Source organism: Tursiops truncatus, chromosome 10 (genome assembly GCF_011762595.2).
Source record: "Tursiops truncatus isolate mTurTru1 chromosome 10, mTurTru1.mat.Y, whole genome shotgun sequence".
NCBI lineage: Eukaryota > Metazoa > Chordata > Mammalia > Artiodactyla > Delphinidae > Tursiops > Tursiops truncatus.
This window is the reverse complement of record NC_047043.1, coordinates 23292141-23308653: the sequence shown is the minus strand read 5'-3', so window position 1 is coordinate 23308653 and position 16513 is coordinate 23292141. Positions and strand designations below refer to the sequence as shown.

General features: G+C 53.7%; 4 protein-coding genes across 14 annotated transcripts; 2 read left to right on the top strand and 2 right to left on the bottom strand.

Moving 5' to 3' along the window:
• Nucleotides 1-143: 143 nt before the first annotated feature.
• On the bottom strand, nt 144-4219 carry CSNK2B (casein kinase 2 beta). 3 transcript variants are annotated; one of them, XM_004311207.4, is made up of 7 exons: nt 4077-4219; nt 3388-3470; nt 2558-2660; nt 1886-2001; nt 1362-1437; nt 1025-1214; nt 144-371 (listed from the first exon to the last, which is right to left on the bottom strand). In XM_004311207.4, exons 2-7 carry the CDS (start codon nt 3457-3459, stop codon nt 281-283), a joined length of 648 nt encoding a protein of 215 aa, XP_004311255.1. In that variant the 5' UTR covers nt 3460-3470; nt 4077-4219; the 3' UTR covers nt 144-280. The 3 variants fall into 3 exon arrangements, with proteins under 3 accessions (XP_004311255.1, XP_019782766.1, XP_033719894.1); XM_019927207.3 differs by lacking the exon at nt 4077-4219 and adding an exon at nt 3797-3934; XM_033864003.2 differs by lacking the exons at nt 1025-1214; nt 4077-4219 and adding an exon at nt 3797-3943.
• A 227-nt stretch (nt 4220-4446) lies between these two features.
• Nucleotides 4447-7840, top strand: GPANK1 (G-patch domain and ankyrin repeats 1). 7 transcript variants are annotated; one of them, XM_019927205.3, is made up of 4 exons: nt 4447-4732; nt 5322-5470; nt 5745-6458; nt 7215-7840. In XM_019927205.3, the coding sequence occupies exons 3-4, from the start codon at nt 5848-5850 to the stop codon at nt 7657-7659; spliced, it is 1056 nt and encodes a 351-aa protein (XP_019782764.1). In that variant the 5' UTR covers nt 4447-4732; nt 5322-5470; nt 5745-5847; the 3' UTR covers nt 7660-7840. The 7 variants fall into 7 exon arrangements, with proteins under 7 accessions (XP_019782764.1, XP_019782763.1, XP_019782760.1 ...); XM_019927204.3 differs by having other exon boundaries at nt 5317-5470; XM_019927201.3 differs by having other exon boundaries at nt 4447-4929.
• Nucleotides 7841-8905: 1065 nt separating this feature from the next.
• On the top strand, nt 8906-11377 carry C10H6orf47 (chromosome 10 C6orf47 homolog). The gene has a single exon (XM_004311208.4). It carries the CDS (start codon nt 9731-9733, stop codon nt 10622-10624), a length of 894 nt encoding a protein of 297 aa, XP_004311256.1. The 5' UTR covers nt 8906-9730; the 3' UTR covers nt 10625-11377.
• Nucleotides 11378-11503: 126 nt separating this feature from the next.
• Nucleotides 11504-16480, bottom strand: APOM (apolipoprotein M). Of its 3 annotated transcripts, none has more exons than XM_033864004.2 (7): nt 16341-16480; nt 13422-13966; nt 12885-13039; nt 12522-12595; nt 12330-12428; nt 12053-12151; nt 11504-11646 (listed from the first exon to the last, which is right to left on the bottom strand). In XM_033864004.2, exons 2-7 carry the CDS (start codon nt 13533-13535, stop codon nt 11621-11623), a joined length of 567 nt encoding a protein of 188 aa, XP_033719895.1. In that variant the 5' UTR covers nt 13536-13966; nt 16341-16480; the 3' UTR covers nt 11504-11620. The 3 variants fall into 3 exon arrangements, with proteins under 3 accessions (XP_033719895.1, XP_073666673.1, XP_073666674.1); XM_073810572.1 differs by lacking the exon at nt 16341-16480 and adding an exon at nt 15006-15812; XM_073810573.1 differs by lacking the exon at nt 13422-13966 and having other exon boundaries at nt 16341-16470.
• Between the last annotated feature and the right edge of the window lie 33 nt (nt 16481-16513).

Sequence of the window (16513 nt, the reverse complement as noted above, 5' to 3'; positions counted from 1 at the left end):
AAAACATCACCCAAATCCACTGGGCACAAATCTGTGCTGGATTTCAAGCTGAGGGGGGGGGCGGGGCCAGGAGAGCTCCTGGGGTTCAGCACACCATTACCCTCCCTTCCCCAACCCCAAGCACCAGCAAATCAGCCCACGGCCTTTTCTTCCACTTTATTTCATATTCCCACCACAATAATGACTCCTTTAATTTAAACTAAAAACCATAGAGGGTTCATGAAAGGGTGGCAGCAAAGGAATGAAAGTGTCAAAGACTGGGGACAGGTGGGGTGGGGAATCAGCGAATCGTCTTGACTGGACTCTTGAAGTTGCTGGCCGCTTGGAGCTGCAGCTGGTAGGCCATCGGATGGATCTTGAAACCGTAGAGCCTGGGTCAGGGCAGAGGTCAGAGAGGCAGCAGTGTGAGCCCCATCCTGGCCCTGCCTGTGGCCAGCATTCCTGCCTCCCCACCCCAGCTCCTTCATGGGCCTGCTCAGTACTGAAGGGCAGAGGTTCCCAAACTTCTTCTCTCAAGAATATTTGGAAATTTATTTTAAATATCCATTAAAACTCAAATTCTAGGACGTACACGTGTGTACACACGCACAAGCACACACGTCAGTACTTGTTTCAATATAAAGCTGAACTTTCCTTCTCTACACAAGAGTAAAAATGGTACTCCAGGAAGATAAACCACACTTGAACCGTGGCTCTGAGGATTTCCTGGCAGAAGGCTGAACACCCAAGAAGACAACAAGGTTAGCTACTGTTTAAATGTTGCTTCAAGTGACAAACATTACTTTAAGCGACTCATACATTTAAAAACACACTGTCAGGCATGTCACCATCCCCACTTCATGGATAACGGAACTGAGGCATAGATGATCACACAACTTTCCCAAGGTCACTCAGCAGGGAAAAGCCCTGGCTTTGGGAGAAGTAGGTGTCAAGAACAGACCATGCCCTGTCCTTGTCCTCCCTTCTTTCTGGGGGACCCCGGCCCTTTCCTTTGACCCTTGGTGACTCTGTCCCTGCTCCCCACCTGGGCACAAACTGGTTGGCGGGCCTCTTGGGCCGGTACTCGGGGTGCACCATGAAGAGCATGTGAGGGAAACCGGTGCCGAAGTAGGCGCCATCCGTGTGGTGGTGCCTCGATGACTTGGGTGTGTACACGTCCATGCACTTGGGGCAGTAGAGCTTCACCATGGCCTCACCTGGGATGTCCGAAAGGCCTGGGAGACAGCCAGACTCAGCAGGCCAGGTAACCCAAGCCTGCCCAACCTCCCTCCTGGACTCAGGCCCCAACTTGCTGAGCCCCAACTCCTTCCCAGTGGACCTGCCATTTTATGTGGCCCTTCTTTCCCTTTTCCAACACTCACCGATGGGAAGCATTGGCTGGTTCTCACAGTACACACGGGGACAGTAGCCAAAGTCTCCCTGCTGGTACTTTTCCAACTGCAGTGAATAAAATGGAAGGGGTTGCTGGATAGGTATGAAGAGAAGAGACAACCCCCTCCTCAGCCCAACCCACGTCACTCTGTCCCCAACTCCTCCTGTCTCTCGCTGTCCAGAGGCCCCTTTTCTGGCTCAGATGGGCCCTCAAGACTCCTCTGCTTCCCTTCCTCCAGTTAGGCAGGCTGCAGACCATCAGAGCCATTCGCTGCTTATTCTCTGAGGAAGAGGCGGTCTACAACTTCCTGCCCAAGGTCACATCTCCCTCCCTGAAAACACCCCCTTTAGCACACCCTCAATCAGGTTTTAATCCCTAAGCCTAGGTTCTGGGGTTTATTTCCCTCTTCTAAGCTAGATTCCTTGACAAGGTTGAAACAAGTGACTTCTTGCTGCAGGAAACTGTTTCCCTTGTTGCCTGCGAAGGAGCCAACTGGGAGTAGAGAGGCCTCACCATCTGGGCGATGCCACGGTTGGTGAGGATATAGCGGGCGTGGATCAATCCATAGAGCATTTCAGCTGCCTGCTCAATCAGGTCACTCTGGTTGGGGTTGTCTTCCAGCTCCTCATCTGAAACATGGCCCAACCAAATGCAACCACTTGTCTTACAGCTATTTTGGGTGCCCTGCCCATCCCCAGGGGCTGCTGGTTACTCAGTTAGCCCAGCACCCAACTCTGAGCCTCACCACACCCACGGCCTGGGCATTTGACCCAGAAACCTGGGCCTCTGACCCTTCCACCAACCCAAGGCAGCTCTGCCTTCTTTCCATCCCTCTCAGCCTCTGCTCCCTTCTCTCCCTCGATACATAAACGCAAAGATGTCTCCACAGAAGACAAAACTCTAGCCTGGAAGGTGCAAGGCAGGGAAAAGCAGCAGAAAATAAGACTCATGGAAAAATGGGCATTATGGAATAGCGCTAAGTTAACAGGATCAGAGTATGGGAATGAGTGGTGTTAAGTCACAAAACTAAGCAAGAGTGAGGTAGGGAATCAAAATGAAGTAGAAGACTTTGGGTTAAGGGGGTCAGAGAACCAAAAGGAAATTTAGAAATTCAAAAAGCAGATAAACAGGATTTAAAAAGGAAAAAAAGCATACACACACAAAACAACCCTGAGGGTGTCTCACCAGGCTCCAAGTCCAAGATCATGTCTAAAGCTTGTCGATAGTGAGGCACCTGCTCATTGAGTCCAGTGAGATTGAATTTGTCCTGGATATAATCTTCATCCACCTGTCGGGACATGAAGTCAAAAGGAAACCCACAACAGAATCCTCAGCTTTGACCTGGGCAAGTTGCTCCAACTGGTGCCTTATCCTCAACACAACTGCTTCTGTTCCCTTTGCCCGGCACTCCCAACTCAGCAGAAGTACTTGAGTCTCTCTCCCCAGCTCACATGTACCGCCCACCCATAGAAGCTTCGGATTTTCTTTTCCAAGGATAAACAGGTACAGCAAACCCCGTCTTAGAGAGACATTCCTTTCATGATCCTTGTTCCTATTCCTGCTTCCCATCTCAGTTTTGGCCTCTCCTTAGGGCCAGCTGGCTCTCTGAGGAAGGTGGAGGCTCAACAGCTTGGATTCTGAAGGCAGTTACAATCCCTTATGTTAACACACAGCTTTACACGTTACAGAACGTTTTAGTAGGAACTATTTTAGTCCTAACAGCCATAAAAGATAGGTACTACCACTACCAGTACCACTGTGGTAATAAAAAAGAAAATACACAGGTTGACGTGTCCAACGTTATACTGCTGGAGAATGTCAGGGCTGATTTGGGGCCCCAGTCTCGCCCCTTCACCACAAGTTAGTGAGGGAGTTACTAAGGGGACTCTTCCTTGACGAGAAAGAGTTTTTACGTAAGCCTGTGAAAGAAGTGTGTGGAAGCTGAATATGCGGGAGAATTTTTTATTTAGCCAGATTATATGTGGAGATGGATTGGGGGTTTGAGAAGAACTCACTTCACAGAAGAATTCATTGCCACGAAGTCCACAGAACCAGGAAATCCAGGACACCTCCTCTGAGCTGCTCATCTTCACGTAAGCTAAAGAAAGAGGAGTGTAAGGGTAAGCTCTCCCTCCCTGCCTCTGATATCCTCCCTCCTTCCACACTTTGCCCTCCAACCATGGAAGAATTTGGGGCAACCCTTTCTTAAAGGATCCGAACCTGGAGCACGTCTCTCTAGCTCCTCTTATTCACATCTCGGCCCCTTTTCTCTGAGACTAGATAAATTCTTTGGGGTCCCACCACTTGTGAGAAACCGACAGGTCTTGACCCACTAGTCCTACCCACATCCCTGACGCTCCCGAAGGCCAGGCCCCTCTCTCCTCCGCGTCAACTCCGGCAGGGCCCGCGGCTCAGGCTCCCTACCCGCGCAAGTCTCCGCGTGTTCCCGGCCCCATTCCCAAGCGTTCCGAAGTTTATCCTTTCCAAGCAAGAGCCGAGCCCCTCCTTTTCTCATGGCCTGGGGGTGGCCCTCAGGTTCCTTTCATGGGAGTCCCCACATCCCGCCTCCACCCTTTTGGCCACCTCTCCCTCCCTCGGTGCCGGACCAGGTCACTTCCTTCCCCACCCCCATATCAAGGCGGGGAGACCCCATGTGCCGCGCCCAGGGACAGGGGACACGGCGCGGGGACGACCCCAGACTCACCGACTGGACGGGGACTGGGACCGGGGGACGGGGGGGGAAAGGGGAGTTTCTGCTTCCAAGGAACCGCGGGGACCGCTGCAACGTAGGGCGCGGACAAGACCGCGGTAGGCGAAGTGGGGTGGGGGGGAGTGGAAATTGGGGAGGGTGGGGAAGAGGGCAACGCGCAAGTGCTTAGCGTTGGGAGCCGCGATGGACGCCGGGAAATGGAGTCCCCGGTAGGGAGAAACTGGCGAAACTAGGGAAAGCCGAACTACGAATCCCAGGATGACCCGCGCACGACCCTGGTGTCGCGAGGCTCCTGAGGGAGACGCTCGGGGGCGGGGCGCAGCAAGGGGCGGCTAGGCTCAACCGGAAGCGGAAAGTCAGTATCGCGTCTGGGCCAGGGAGCCTGGGGAATATAGTCGTGTGATTCCCGGAATCGTGGGGTCGAGAAGGGCGGGGAGAGGAACACGGTTGCCGGTGTCGTTTCCTGCCGCTCCCCTCGCACAGCGAGCCTCAGGCCCCGGCGCGGCTACGCTTCCCAGGGCATTGACCTCATCCGCTCCAGCCAGTCTGGTCCTTATCGCCTGTCGGGCTCCTTGCCCGAGTCAGCTCGCCAAGGAGACCCCCGAAGGGGTCCATACTTCACCCCGGGGTTTGGGCTCCGGAGGCGGGAGGTGAGGCCGGGTTCCGTGCTGACGGACCTGGGTAGGGTGTACTGGGCTGAACTGAACGGCGACAGAACCAGGACTGCCCCGTGCGCTAACCTGAGGTGGCGACAGCCATTCTGCTGCTTGTTCCCTTGTACTTCTGCATTTCCTCTTAGGGCTTGAACGGCGCTGCTGCAGGCGCTAAGTGTGACCTTCGAACCCAGGTCAGAGTAATGGTGAGGGGCTGTGAGACGTTATTTCTTTTCACGGTTTCTGGGCATTCTCCACCTCAGGGCCTTTCTTAAGCCCGAGAATGGTTTCCCAGGGACAGAAAATGAGCTCGGAGCGGGGGCCACCTTGAGGGAGGCGAAGGGTATTGTGGGGGCGTTATGTAAAAGCAGCACACCAACCGACGGATCTTTCTCGGTCCTCGCGCTACTTGGGCACGTGCTGCGTTGCGGTATGCTACTGGAACGATTCCAAGGCGGGAAACAGCCCCGGCGCTTGCGCGCGCCTGCGCTCTCAAGTAATTGTCCCCCTCAAGCCACGCATGCGTCTTTGTATCGTGTGACTCTGTCGATTCCTTTGCTTAGAGTAGTGTCATTTTGCAGTACAGAAGCTACGAAACAACACAGACTGGAACCTCTTCCTTAAATCTGCTTCCTGCTTCCGGAGAAGTGTCAAGTCTGTTTTTGTTTGAGAAGACGTTACCCGAAATAGGATCGAGGACGATTTAAAGAGCCAGGCTGATTGTTTTTCTTAACGGTATGTCTTACGCGGTGGTAAAGTAGCCTCAGAGAGGCTATTATTTATTGTTGATGAGGATGGGAGTGGGGGCGGAGCGCAGGACCTCTGGGCAGCTGTCTTATGGAGACTTCTTTGTTAACCTTTACTAAGGGGCATGGTCTGTTACTGTAGGATTTCCTGTTTTTCCACATGATCTATGGTCCTCAGGCCCTGCAGGGTCCTAGGTTGTGGGGTCACTTTTGGGTTAGGAGGGGATTTTTGACGCTAAGGATACTTTTCCTTCTCCCAGCAGGTGTCTGGAGGTGGCTCTGGTCACTGCAGGACCACCAGGGGCTTGGCTTCCTCGTCTCATCCTCCCCCTGCCTAGTCTCACTTTCCCAGATCTCCCAAAAGCCATGTCCAGGGCCACCCTCATTAACTTTACCCGAGCCACTGACCCCAGTGATCTCTGGAAAGATGGGCAATTGCAGTCACAGCCTGAAGAGCTGAAGCCCACCCTGGATGGGGCTGCAGCCCGGGCTTTCTACGAAGCCTTGACTGGGGATCAGAGCAGCACTCGTGAACCCCAGAGGGCTCAGCCTGAGTCTGCCAGTAAGAGAAAGAGGAAGAGAAGAAGAATGATGAAGGAAGCTGCAGCAGGAGTATCAGGAGGACATGGACAAAGGAGATCCCTTGGGGCAGAGGACAAGATGACCCACCGGATACTGAGGGCAGCCCAGGAGGGGGATGTGGCAAAACTAAAAAGACTGTTGGATCCCCATGAGGCAGGGGGAGCTGGGGGGAATATCAACGCTCGAGATGCTTTCTGGTGGACCCCCCTGATGTGTGCGGCCCGAGCAGGCCAGGGGGCAGCTGTGCGCTATCTCCTGGGCCGTGGGGCTGCCTGGGTGGGGGTCTGCGAGCTGGGTGGCAGGGATGCTGCTCAGCTGGCAGAAGAAGCGGGCTTCCCTGAGGTGGCCCGCATGGTCAGAGAGGGCCCCAGAGAGACGAGGAGTCCAGAGAACCGGTGAGGGGAAGCCTTATCTTCCGTTGTGTTCTTTCCTTCCTAGCTACTCCACACTAGAGGCCCCAGAACAGAGCTGGAGGGTTGGTTCTCTCCCCTGTCCTCTAGTGTAGGCTAGTAAGGCAGTCTGGTTACGGACATGAGCTCCCTGGGTTTATTTTTTTGTATTTAAAAAATTTATGTATTTATTTAGTTTTTAATTTTGTATTTTATTTTTTTATTGAAGCATAGTTCATGTATAATACTATATAAATTACAGCTATACAATATTAGTGATTCACAATTTTTAAAGGTTACAGTCCATTTAAAGTCATTATAAAATGTTTGCTATATTCCCGTGTTTACCCACTCCCTGGGTTTAAATCCTGACTACTTACTTGGGCGAGCAACCTAATGTCCATGTGCATCAGTTTCCTCATCTAAGAAATGGGGCAATAAGAGCACCTTTCTCAAAGCGTTGTTAGTAGTAAATGGGTTAATATATGTAAAGTGCTAGAACAATGCTTGTAGCATAATAAGCACTATACAAACATTAACTATAGTAATTATTATTAATCCTCCCTCACCCAAGAGCCTTGTGAGGCCTTTTAACCTTCTCTTCTCCCAGCTATTCCCCTTTGGGTCCCTCGTTGCTAAGTGGGGAGGAAGGCAATTTGTTCCTCAGCAGAAATACTGGAAGGACCCTGTCCCACCCTGCCACCCACCTCTGAGGCTTAAACCCTTGCGCTGCCCTTAACCCTTTCTTTTTTTTCTCTGCAGGTCCCGATCCCCCTCCCCCCAGTACTGTGAGGCTTGTGATGCCCACTTCCAAGACTCTAACCACCGTACCTCCACTGCTCACCTGCTGTCATTGTCCCAGGATCTCCAGCCCCGCAACCTGCCCCTTGGGGTGCCTACCTCCAGCCCAGGCTTCAGGCTGCTGCTGAGGGGGGGCTGGGAGCCTGGAATGGGGCTGGGACCCCGGGGCGAGGGCCGTGCCAGTCCCATCCCCACTGTCCTCAAGAGGGACCAGGAAGGATTAGGCTACAGATCAGCACCCCAACCCCGAGTTACACATTTCCCAGCTCGGGATACACGGGCAGTGGCTGGGAGGGAGAGAGCCCCTAGGGTGACCACACTGAACTGGAAGGAGGAGAGAAGGCAGGAGGAGAAGGACAGGGCCTGGGAGCGGGATCTGAGGACATACATGAACCTTGAGTTCTGACTTGGCAAGTTCTGACCCTGGTCTGCTGCTGAAGTCTGAACTTGGGCCCCTGACCTAGGCACTTGGGCTTCTACTTCCTGGGGCCTGCCCAGGTTCCAGACCTTCAGGTTTTGATCAGTGGACTCTGCCTGTGGGAGAAAAGAGGCTGAGAGTTGAGAAATAAATCAAGCTTTTCCCCCTCTTTGGTGTTTTATTCACTTTTCTGGAAGCTGTTGCAGGGAAGCCAAACAGGCTGGGGGCCACATGAAATTCTACCTGAGCCAGAAGAGGCAGCAGCTCTGCTAGGTGGTATGATAGGGTCACCTCCCTGCCAGTCTGGTTCGCTCCTAGTCCCAGCCGCTGCCCAGAGTGCCCCACCTATTTTTTCAATCCCTGAACCAGGAATTGCCCATCTCTGTGCAAGTCTAACTTCCCTCAGAAGGCATCCCCTGCCCACTCCATCCCTTGCCCACTCAATTCAATCATTGATTTCACAAACAAAGTTCATATACTATGTGCTAAGAATAGGGAGTAAGAGACTTTCCCAGTCTTCAGGTTGCTCACAGCTGGAGGAGACAGGATGTGATCAAATACAATGCATGGTGATAGAGGAGGTCAGGGAAGGCTCAGAGGTGATGAGAGTGGGTAGGGTCTTGCAGGAAGAGGCCAGTGTGATAGGAGGGCCTAAGATTATGCAGCCTGTAGGCTATTAGCTGAAACTGGGACCAGAACTCTGGCCTCCCAAATACACACTTTAAGCCAAGGTTGTTCATTTTGATACCTGAAAACTCCTGAGGGCAGGAAGCACATCCTATTTGTCTACACTTGCCCTTCCCACACTTCGTCTCCCGCGCCTCCCTTGTGCTGCTCATACTAGGTGCCAGGCACATGAAGCGCTCACTGTCGTCAAATCCAAGAGGTAAAATACGTGCATGGAGGAGCAAGGAAGGGCTACTCAAGTCCCAAGCCTCCTCTCAGCTTTCTTTTCCGGAAAATCCTTTCATGAAATCATAAACAAGAAAAGGGGACTAAAGGGGGCGGGCGAGTTTAAGGGAACACTGGCGTCACGGGGGCTCTAGACGACGAAAAGGGAAAGCTGGGTTTACATTCAGGCGTTGGGTCCCCGTGATCTTGACTCTGCGCCCCGCGGTACGGCCAGGTGCGCACTGATGGCGCGCACAAGCAGCGCGGGCGCGGGGCGGTGGTGGATCGGCAGGGTCCGCCCCGCGAGCTGCGGGCCCCGCCTCCGCCTGTCCCTCTAGTCCCGGTGCAGCTGCTTCCGGGCTCTGCGGCTCCGGGCGGATCCGCGAGGCCGCGGCCCGGACGCTGGGCCCGGGAGGGGCTGCAGCGCCTGGACGCCTGGCTCCCCAGGCAGGCCCGTGCTTTGCCTGGCAACCGGGATCTCCGAGGACATCTCCGGCCTGACCTCGCGGAGACCGAGTCTCAGCTGCGTGCTCAGGGGCCGGTGGGGCCACTTTATAGGGTTCATAGCCCTCTGAATCAAGGGACGAACGTTGCTGGCTGGAGTTTGCCGGATACCTCTTCCCTCACTCACCTAACAAGAGACTTCTTCCTGAGCTGCCTTAGGGCAGCAGTTCAGGACTCTCCCGCTCCGGAGCACCTAGGACCCAGGGCCACCTTCCTTCCTTCCTTCCTTCTTGGGAGAACCTCCTCCCCAGTTGCTGGGGCACCTTGGGACGTAGGCTTGGTGAGTGAAACTTGGGGTGCTGCCTGCTGGGAAATAAACCTGGAAAACAGGGAGGACACTGTGGGGGTGACCCAGGCTTTGTCAGATCCTGAGACTTTTGGAATCTTGTGTGCTGGGTGGTGGTGGTGAATGAACTTGGATGTGCCTTCCTTTACCTCAAAACTGTAAAGGAAACAAGCCGCTTGACACACTTGAGGCTGCATGACCATCCAGGGAAGTGGGGAGCCACTTCTGAATTCAGAGTAGGACTCACCAGCAGATACCTGTTCTTCTGAGCCTGAACAGACTGTGGCTTCTGAGGAAACCCTCAGCCCCCAAACCTGAGAGTCTAAGCAGTGCCAGGAAGCAGCCCCAGAATTTGGGGGCTCATTACACACCCCAACCATGTTCCTGCGACAGCTTGGTGGCTGGCTACCTCGCCCCTGGGGCCGCTGGAAATCAACGAGGCCTGACCTGCCCGCCCCAGAACCCAGACGGATGGACAGCTCCTCTGAGAATTCAGGGAGTGACTGGGACAGTGCCCCAGAAACCATGGGAGATCTGGGGCCTCCCAAGACCAAGGACTCAGGTGCACAGAGGAGCTCTGGGGCTGCTCCAGAACCAAGCAGGGAGTCCCAAGTTGAGCAACTGGGGTGCAAAAAAATGGATTCTCTCAAGTGGGATGAGACTGTCTCTAGCACTCAAGAGTCTGGGAGATTGGAGGCTGGAGAGACCATTCTCAAACCAGGATGGGATCCTGTGGACTCAGGTGGCACCAAGAAGCCTGGTGTGTCCCCTGAAGAGGGACTGAGCCCCCCTGGGCTTGAAGCCCCAGCGGAGAAGCCTGGCCAGCGTCAGAAGCTGCTGGGCTGGCTGCGGGGGGAAACAGGTGGGGGAGCAGGGGCTCCCTACCAGTACCTGGGGGACCCAGAGGAGTGTCTGCAGATCTCCACCAACCTGACCCTGCACCTGCTGGAGCTCCTGGCCTCAGCCCTGCTAGGGCTGTGCTCAAGGCCCTTGCGGGCAGCCTTGGACGCGTTGGGCCTGCGTGGACCGCTGGGCCTCTGGCTGCATGGGCTACTGTCCTTCCTGGCTGCCCTGCATGGGCTCCATGCCGTGCTGAGCCTACTTACCGCTCACCCCCTGCACTTTGCCTGCCTCTTTGGTCTTCTACAGGCCCTGGTGCTGGCTGTCAGCCTCCGGGAGCCCAGTGGGGATGGGGAGGCCACTGACTTGGAGGGCGAGAAGTTGGGGAGGGAGGGTGAGGAGCAGAGGGGAGACCCAGGAAAGAGGCTGTGACCACGGGGTGGGGTGTGGCCCAGCGTCCCACCCTCAGTGGGTTGGGAGCAAGGGTGAAGATAGTGTGGGGGCATGATCCACATTGTAAGCACAGGGACCTCAGGGATGGGGCAGAAACCCCAGAGTACGAGGGCACAGAGGCCCCGCCCCCCTTCACACACAGGAGAGCTGTTTAGGGTGTCTGTGTGTTTATGGACAGTGGGGGCATTGGCCTTGAATTCACCAGCTGTTGTTAATTTTTGCTTTTACATTTCTCCCACTTCCAGTTTTTTTTTTTCCCACCTCCGCTTTTTAAAAACCAAAAAAAAAAAAAAAAAAAAAAGTGGTGGTGGAGAATAAAGACTAAAGGGTCTTCTCTACCTTTCAAAACTCTCCAGGGGTGGAGGAGACTAGAGGCAAGACAGACAGACCTCTGGGTGGGGTGAGAGGGTGGTTCAGAGACTCAAGGGATCCTGTGGATCCTGGGATCTGTGCTATCTGGGAAAGAGTGGCACTGCTAGGTGGGTGGATTGGGGGTCTGGATGGGGTTCCCACAGGTGATGGGGAGCCTGCAGGGGGGATCTGGGTGTTCCTAGCAGCCAGAGGGAGTGGGGATGGTGCTGGCAGTGTTGGCAGGAGGGCCAGCTCAGAAGGGCTGGCAGCTCATAGGCAGTATGGGGAGCACTGGAGTTTGCAGACCCCACTGGGGGGTTGGCTTTGCTCACTCAGCAATAAATGTGTCACACCAAATCCTAAATACACCACTAAAAGTGAGAGTTACTGTCACTCAGTGTCCTTCCTGACGCCGTCCAGCTGGGGGCTTAGGTGGTAGAAGGTCCAGAGGGAGTACTGAAATGGGGGGAGTGGGACTGATGTTGGGAGACAAACCCCCAAATGAGATGAGGATTGAAAAATCATCTTTATTCTTGAAAGGGAGTTAAGAGTCTCCAGCTTCTCCCCCCACCACAATCTCAGTTCCTACTGTATCCATCTGGGGGGCACAGATGAAGCCACAGGTCAGTTACTGGACAGCTCACAGGTCTCTGGTGGGAGGAGGGAGAAAAAAAGAGGATGAAAAGGAAGGAGACCCAGGGAGAGAGGCAAGGTTGATGGTAATGGGATGAGGAAGAATGTACTCCCTCATTCCCCCATGTCAGAGACCGGGTCTCTGAGGGCTTTTTTCCCTACAGACCTCTGCCCCCTGTCTGACCCTCTGCCCCTTTTATCCACTGCAAACTTAGAAACCTCTCTTGAGTATCCCAGAGCCCATCCTGGCTCCCTGTGGTGCCATTGCAGTCTGTGACACAAATGGAAGTGTCAACACAGCCAATGTGATGATGTTGGCCTTTGGCCATGCCCTCTGGTGACATCACTTGAGTCCCTTTCATCCAGCACTCACAGAAGACTTGGTGAGTCCTAGTTGTTTTCTGTTGGACTCTACCCCCTCACCTTGATTCCTGGGAGTCAGTAAGAAGGCCTTAAAGTCGAGGCAGGAGGTCAGGGACTGGAATTCCTCCACACACTTCTCGGGAGGGTGTGGTGAGCGATCTGGAAGAGCAAGGCAAGGCCCGTGAAAGCCCGTGCTTCTCAGCACCGCCCCTGCTGAGGCCCTCACGGAAGCACGCAGCCCTTCCTGAGATGATGTCACGGAGCCCAGAGAAAGGGGCTCTCTTGCCCCCCGGCTCCCGCTTCCCCCCAGCGCTTCCTGCCTGGCACCCTCACTCACTGTAGAGGAGGAAGCGCTGGTAACCCTGGCCTGTCTCTTTCAGCATGATTCCGCCTGGGCATGCGCTGGAGAAGAGCTTGGTCTTCATGTCAGGGCGGCCTGTCGGGGTGGGTGGGGCAAGTGTGAGGACTGAGGTACAGAAGCAAGCAAGCCCAGGGGGCTTGAGGAGACTGAGGGCTGGAGAGAACCAACCTTCGGTTCTGAGATCTGTGCTCCCCTCAGACAGGTGGTAGATCCATTTCCGGGGCGCACAGAGCCCATTTTTCCTGCAGAGGTGGTGGTGACAAGGAAGAAAGACTGAGTGACACCTCAACCGCTCAGTACCAGCCTCTGTTTACTTCATCTTACTTCCTCTTGAAGCCTGGCTCCCCTTGGGTTTCAAGCTACCAAGGGATGGTTAGGTCCCTATCTCTCCGGAGGGAAACTAATAGAGCTGTTGAACTCAAGTGGACCAAGAATAATGGATATGCCAAAGAGCCCAGCTCTTTGTGGGTGGGTGCTCACACTTTAGGCAGAGACTGTACCTACTGCTGCCTCTGCCTCCTCACCACTCACGTGCGGATGGTAGCTCGAAGCTGGAGCTGCATGGGGGCAGAGCCCACGGCCATGTTGAAGACAATGTTGTCCACAGGGTCAAAAGTCGCCAACTCCTCCTTGGTGGGAGCTGCCCCTGCGATAAAGTACCACCGGCCCAGATGGGGCTCTGGGAACTGGAGAGACAACGAGGGGAGCAGAAGAAGGTGGGTCTCACTACAGAATCCATCCAACCTCTTCATCAGTCAGAATGACAATGCTTAGGGGTGAAGGTGTTGGCTGCCTTTTTCCAACTGAGGGTTGGATCCATGACAAGGAGTCATTAAATGACTTTTCCTCTTTGCCCCTCCTCAGTAAACCCCACCTCCCAATTCTACATGTCTTCACATTGATGGCCACAGTACTAATATTTTTTTTACTTCTTGCTTTCATCATCACAACACCCACACCCTCTTCCTCCCTTCCTTTCCCAGTGTGGCTTTTTGGTCATCCTAGGCCACTTCTCAAGGGCCCCCCAACCCCCAACCCGGCAAAGCTTCCCACATTCTCAGTCCATACCTCTTTCCCATCTAGTCCTTCAGTTGTCAGCTGACTGTGCTCAGGGCACTGGTAGATGGAGTTAAGGAGAATGCCATAGAGGTAGAGTAGAGCTGCCCAAATTTGGTGGAACATCTTCAGGCAGGAGGGAGCTGGGGGTCTGCGTGGAGTGGCTGGTGCCTTAACTGCTCTCCCCCTTGCCTCGTGGACTGGCTGCTCAGTCCACTCTGCTTCCAGCCCCCTTGCCTCGACCCTTGACCCTTTCACCTGCTAATGAGTAACTTCAACCTTGTTTTCCAACCCAAGCCTGGATTACTTACAGTGTTTGGGACTTCCTCCCCATCTTCTAAATGCAACTACTCCACAATACATCCTGGCATGTCCAGGGTCTCCCAGGAATTAAGAGAGCTGAGCCCTCCAGGTAGGCCTGTGGTCTTTCAACCCATATCTGAGCTGGGATATCTGCTGTGCTGTGCAGCACTGAAGAGAAGTGGATTGATTCTTTCATTCGCTCACTTAGCAAACAGTTTTTGAGTTCCAGCTGTTGGTCAGGAACTGGCTAAGCCCTGGGAACATAACAATGAATAAGACACAGTCCCTGGCCTTGAAGAAGTCAGTCTACAGAAAACTAGCTGTATAAACAAATCATTGCAGTACAACCTGGTAAGTGCTTTAGAACAGGTATGAACCAGGTGCTGGAGCATGGTGGATGGGAGGCTTTCTCTCTGAAGTTGTTAATTGGGGAAACTATATGTACACCCCCCAGAAAAGTTTGCTGACACATGAGTTCATTCACTCAATGTTTATAAGTAAGAGACTACATAATCTAGTGGTTAAAGAGAACAGACAGTGGTGTCAGGCAGAGTGGGTCCAAACCCTTAACTCTACTTATCGATCTTGGATAACTTTATTAACCTTTATGCCTGTTTTTTCATCTGTAAAATGAGCAAATCATCCATCTCATAGGACTAAAAGAGCTAATGCACATAAAGCCCATAGCAAAGGCCTGCACAGAAGTCCAAAATAAATATTCGCTATAATTAATAGTAGTGTTTGTAAAGTACTTATTAGTCTCTGGTGGGCATTAAGTTCTCAAGTAGCAGAAGGTAGGGAAAGAATTGTCAAGAGCCAGTCATTGCGTAGTGAGTGCCAAGTGGGTGGAGCAGTTAATGTAATGGAAGGTGTGGAGCTTCTTTTATAAATTGTTTATAACCCACAGACTGCCATAAAGGTTTGTTCTGAGAGGTGAGGCTTGCTATGGGCTTGCAATTTAGTTAAAAGAATAAACTTTGGAGAGGCCGTGATAGTGAGAGGCCCGCGCACCGCGATGAAGAGTGGCCCCCGCTTGCCACAACTAGAGAACGCCCTCGCACAGAAACGAAGACCCAACACAGCAAAAATAAATTAATTAATAAAAGAATAAACTTTGGATGATGTGTATATGAGGGTTCATTATTACTGTTTTGGGCTAATATTTGACATTTTTAATAAAAAAAACTAAGATACAAGTTATTGTGGCAGTAAAGTAGAAGTGATTGACCCAAGGGAGTGTGGTAGGCCTGAATTTATCAGTTCTGCCACTGACATTCGCCTAGGTGTACTCACCTGTAAAGTGGATGTAATACTTATCTCATATGTTGAAAGCCTTTTAAATATGACAGTACGTGAAACCCTCAGCAAACTGGCTGGCACAAACTAGGGGCTCACGTCCAGGTGCTTACTAGAACTCTTAATTGAAACAGTACTGGGACTTAAGTATAAACTACGAATCCCAGAAAGGGTGGGCACCACAGGCAGGCACACTGGCAGCACCGCGGGGCCCAGGCCCCTGCCCGAGGGGCTGGGCGAGAAGAGGACAGAGGGACGATAATCTCCCCGGACCTCCGGCCCGCAGAAGCTCTTAGGCGGCCCTTTCAATTCCCCAGGGTCAGAGTCTTGTGTTTCGGTCCAGTGTAACTCTATTTGCTCCCAATTCCCAAACTCGGAGGCGTCCTTTTTTAGACAAAAGTCCTGAAAGGCAGTAAATCCTTAGCTTCTCCAAAACATGGTGTGTCCCCTCGGCCGCACACCGCCGGGGAAGAACATGGCGCCACAAAACGCCCACCAGGCAAAACTGAGGTCAAACCCAACGACGCCACCGCACGCAAATCAGCTCGAGAGCCGCCTCCAACCGCCTATGGAAAGGGTGACTTCCGGAAGCGCCGAAGGAGTGGCGCAACGAGGACGACGGTAAGACGAAGACAGTATTCTAGGTGGCCAGGACAGTGCCGCCTCAAATTCTCTGCCGGCCAAGATTTTAACATAGATTAGCGAGGCACAATCCCCAGTCTCCAAACTCCAAGATCCATATAACTGTTTAAAGCCGCTCTCGAGGCAGTCGAAGAGTGCCACCTGATAATTTTTTTTCAGGCATTTATAGGGGCCACCACAACCCCCTACTGCTTAAGCGCGCGCACGTAACAAATGGACAGCGCCGGCGGGGGTGGGGAGATGCCTAAATGTGTACGCATGCGTAGTGCGAGGCACGCAAGCGCAGTACGGTCCCCCGGGCGGCGGCGGCGGCGGCTCTTCGGGGTGCTCGGCTCCCTCCCATCTAGGCCGGCCCCGGCCCGTTTAGCCCCCAGGAACTCACTATTTGGGGCCGCGGATTTTCTCGTCGTGCCCCACAAAAGTAAAGCTTGGGGACCTGGGGGGAGCCGGAAGTACCGCCTCGCGATCCCCAAATACTGTCGGAAACGGAAGTGGCCATCGGAGGCAGGTTGGGGGGAGGCCGGAAGTGACGGTACAGTGGGGAAGTCGGGGGCGGAGCTGCGGGGTTGTGGGGTGTGTGTGTGTTTGGTGTGTGTGGGGGTGTGTTTGGTCTGTGTTGGTTGCGTCGCTCTGCTAGAGCACCGAGGGTAGGTGGAAGAGGGAGGCAGTCAGCTAGCAGAGCTGGCCTACCGTGAGTGTCCGTCATTTCGGGTCTGTGGCGACTTAGGCGGGTTCGATGGGCGTGGCGTGGCGTGGCGCGCGTGCGCGAAACCACTTTCTCCGCATAGTCTGGCGCGACCCTCGGTCTCTCGTTGTCCCAGGGTTTGCCTACTTCTCGGGCCCTTGTCTTATCGCGACCAGTG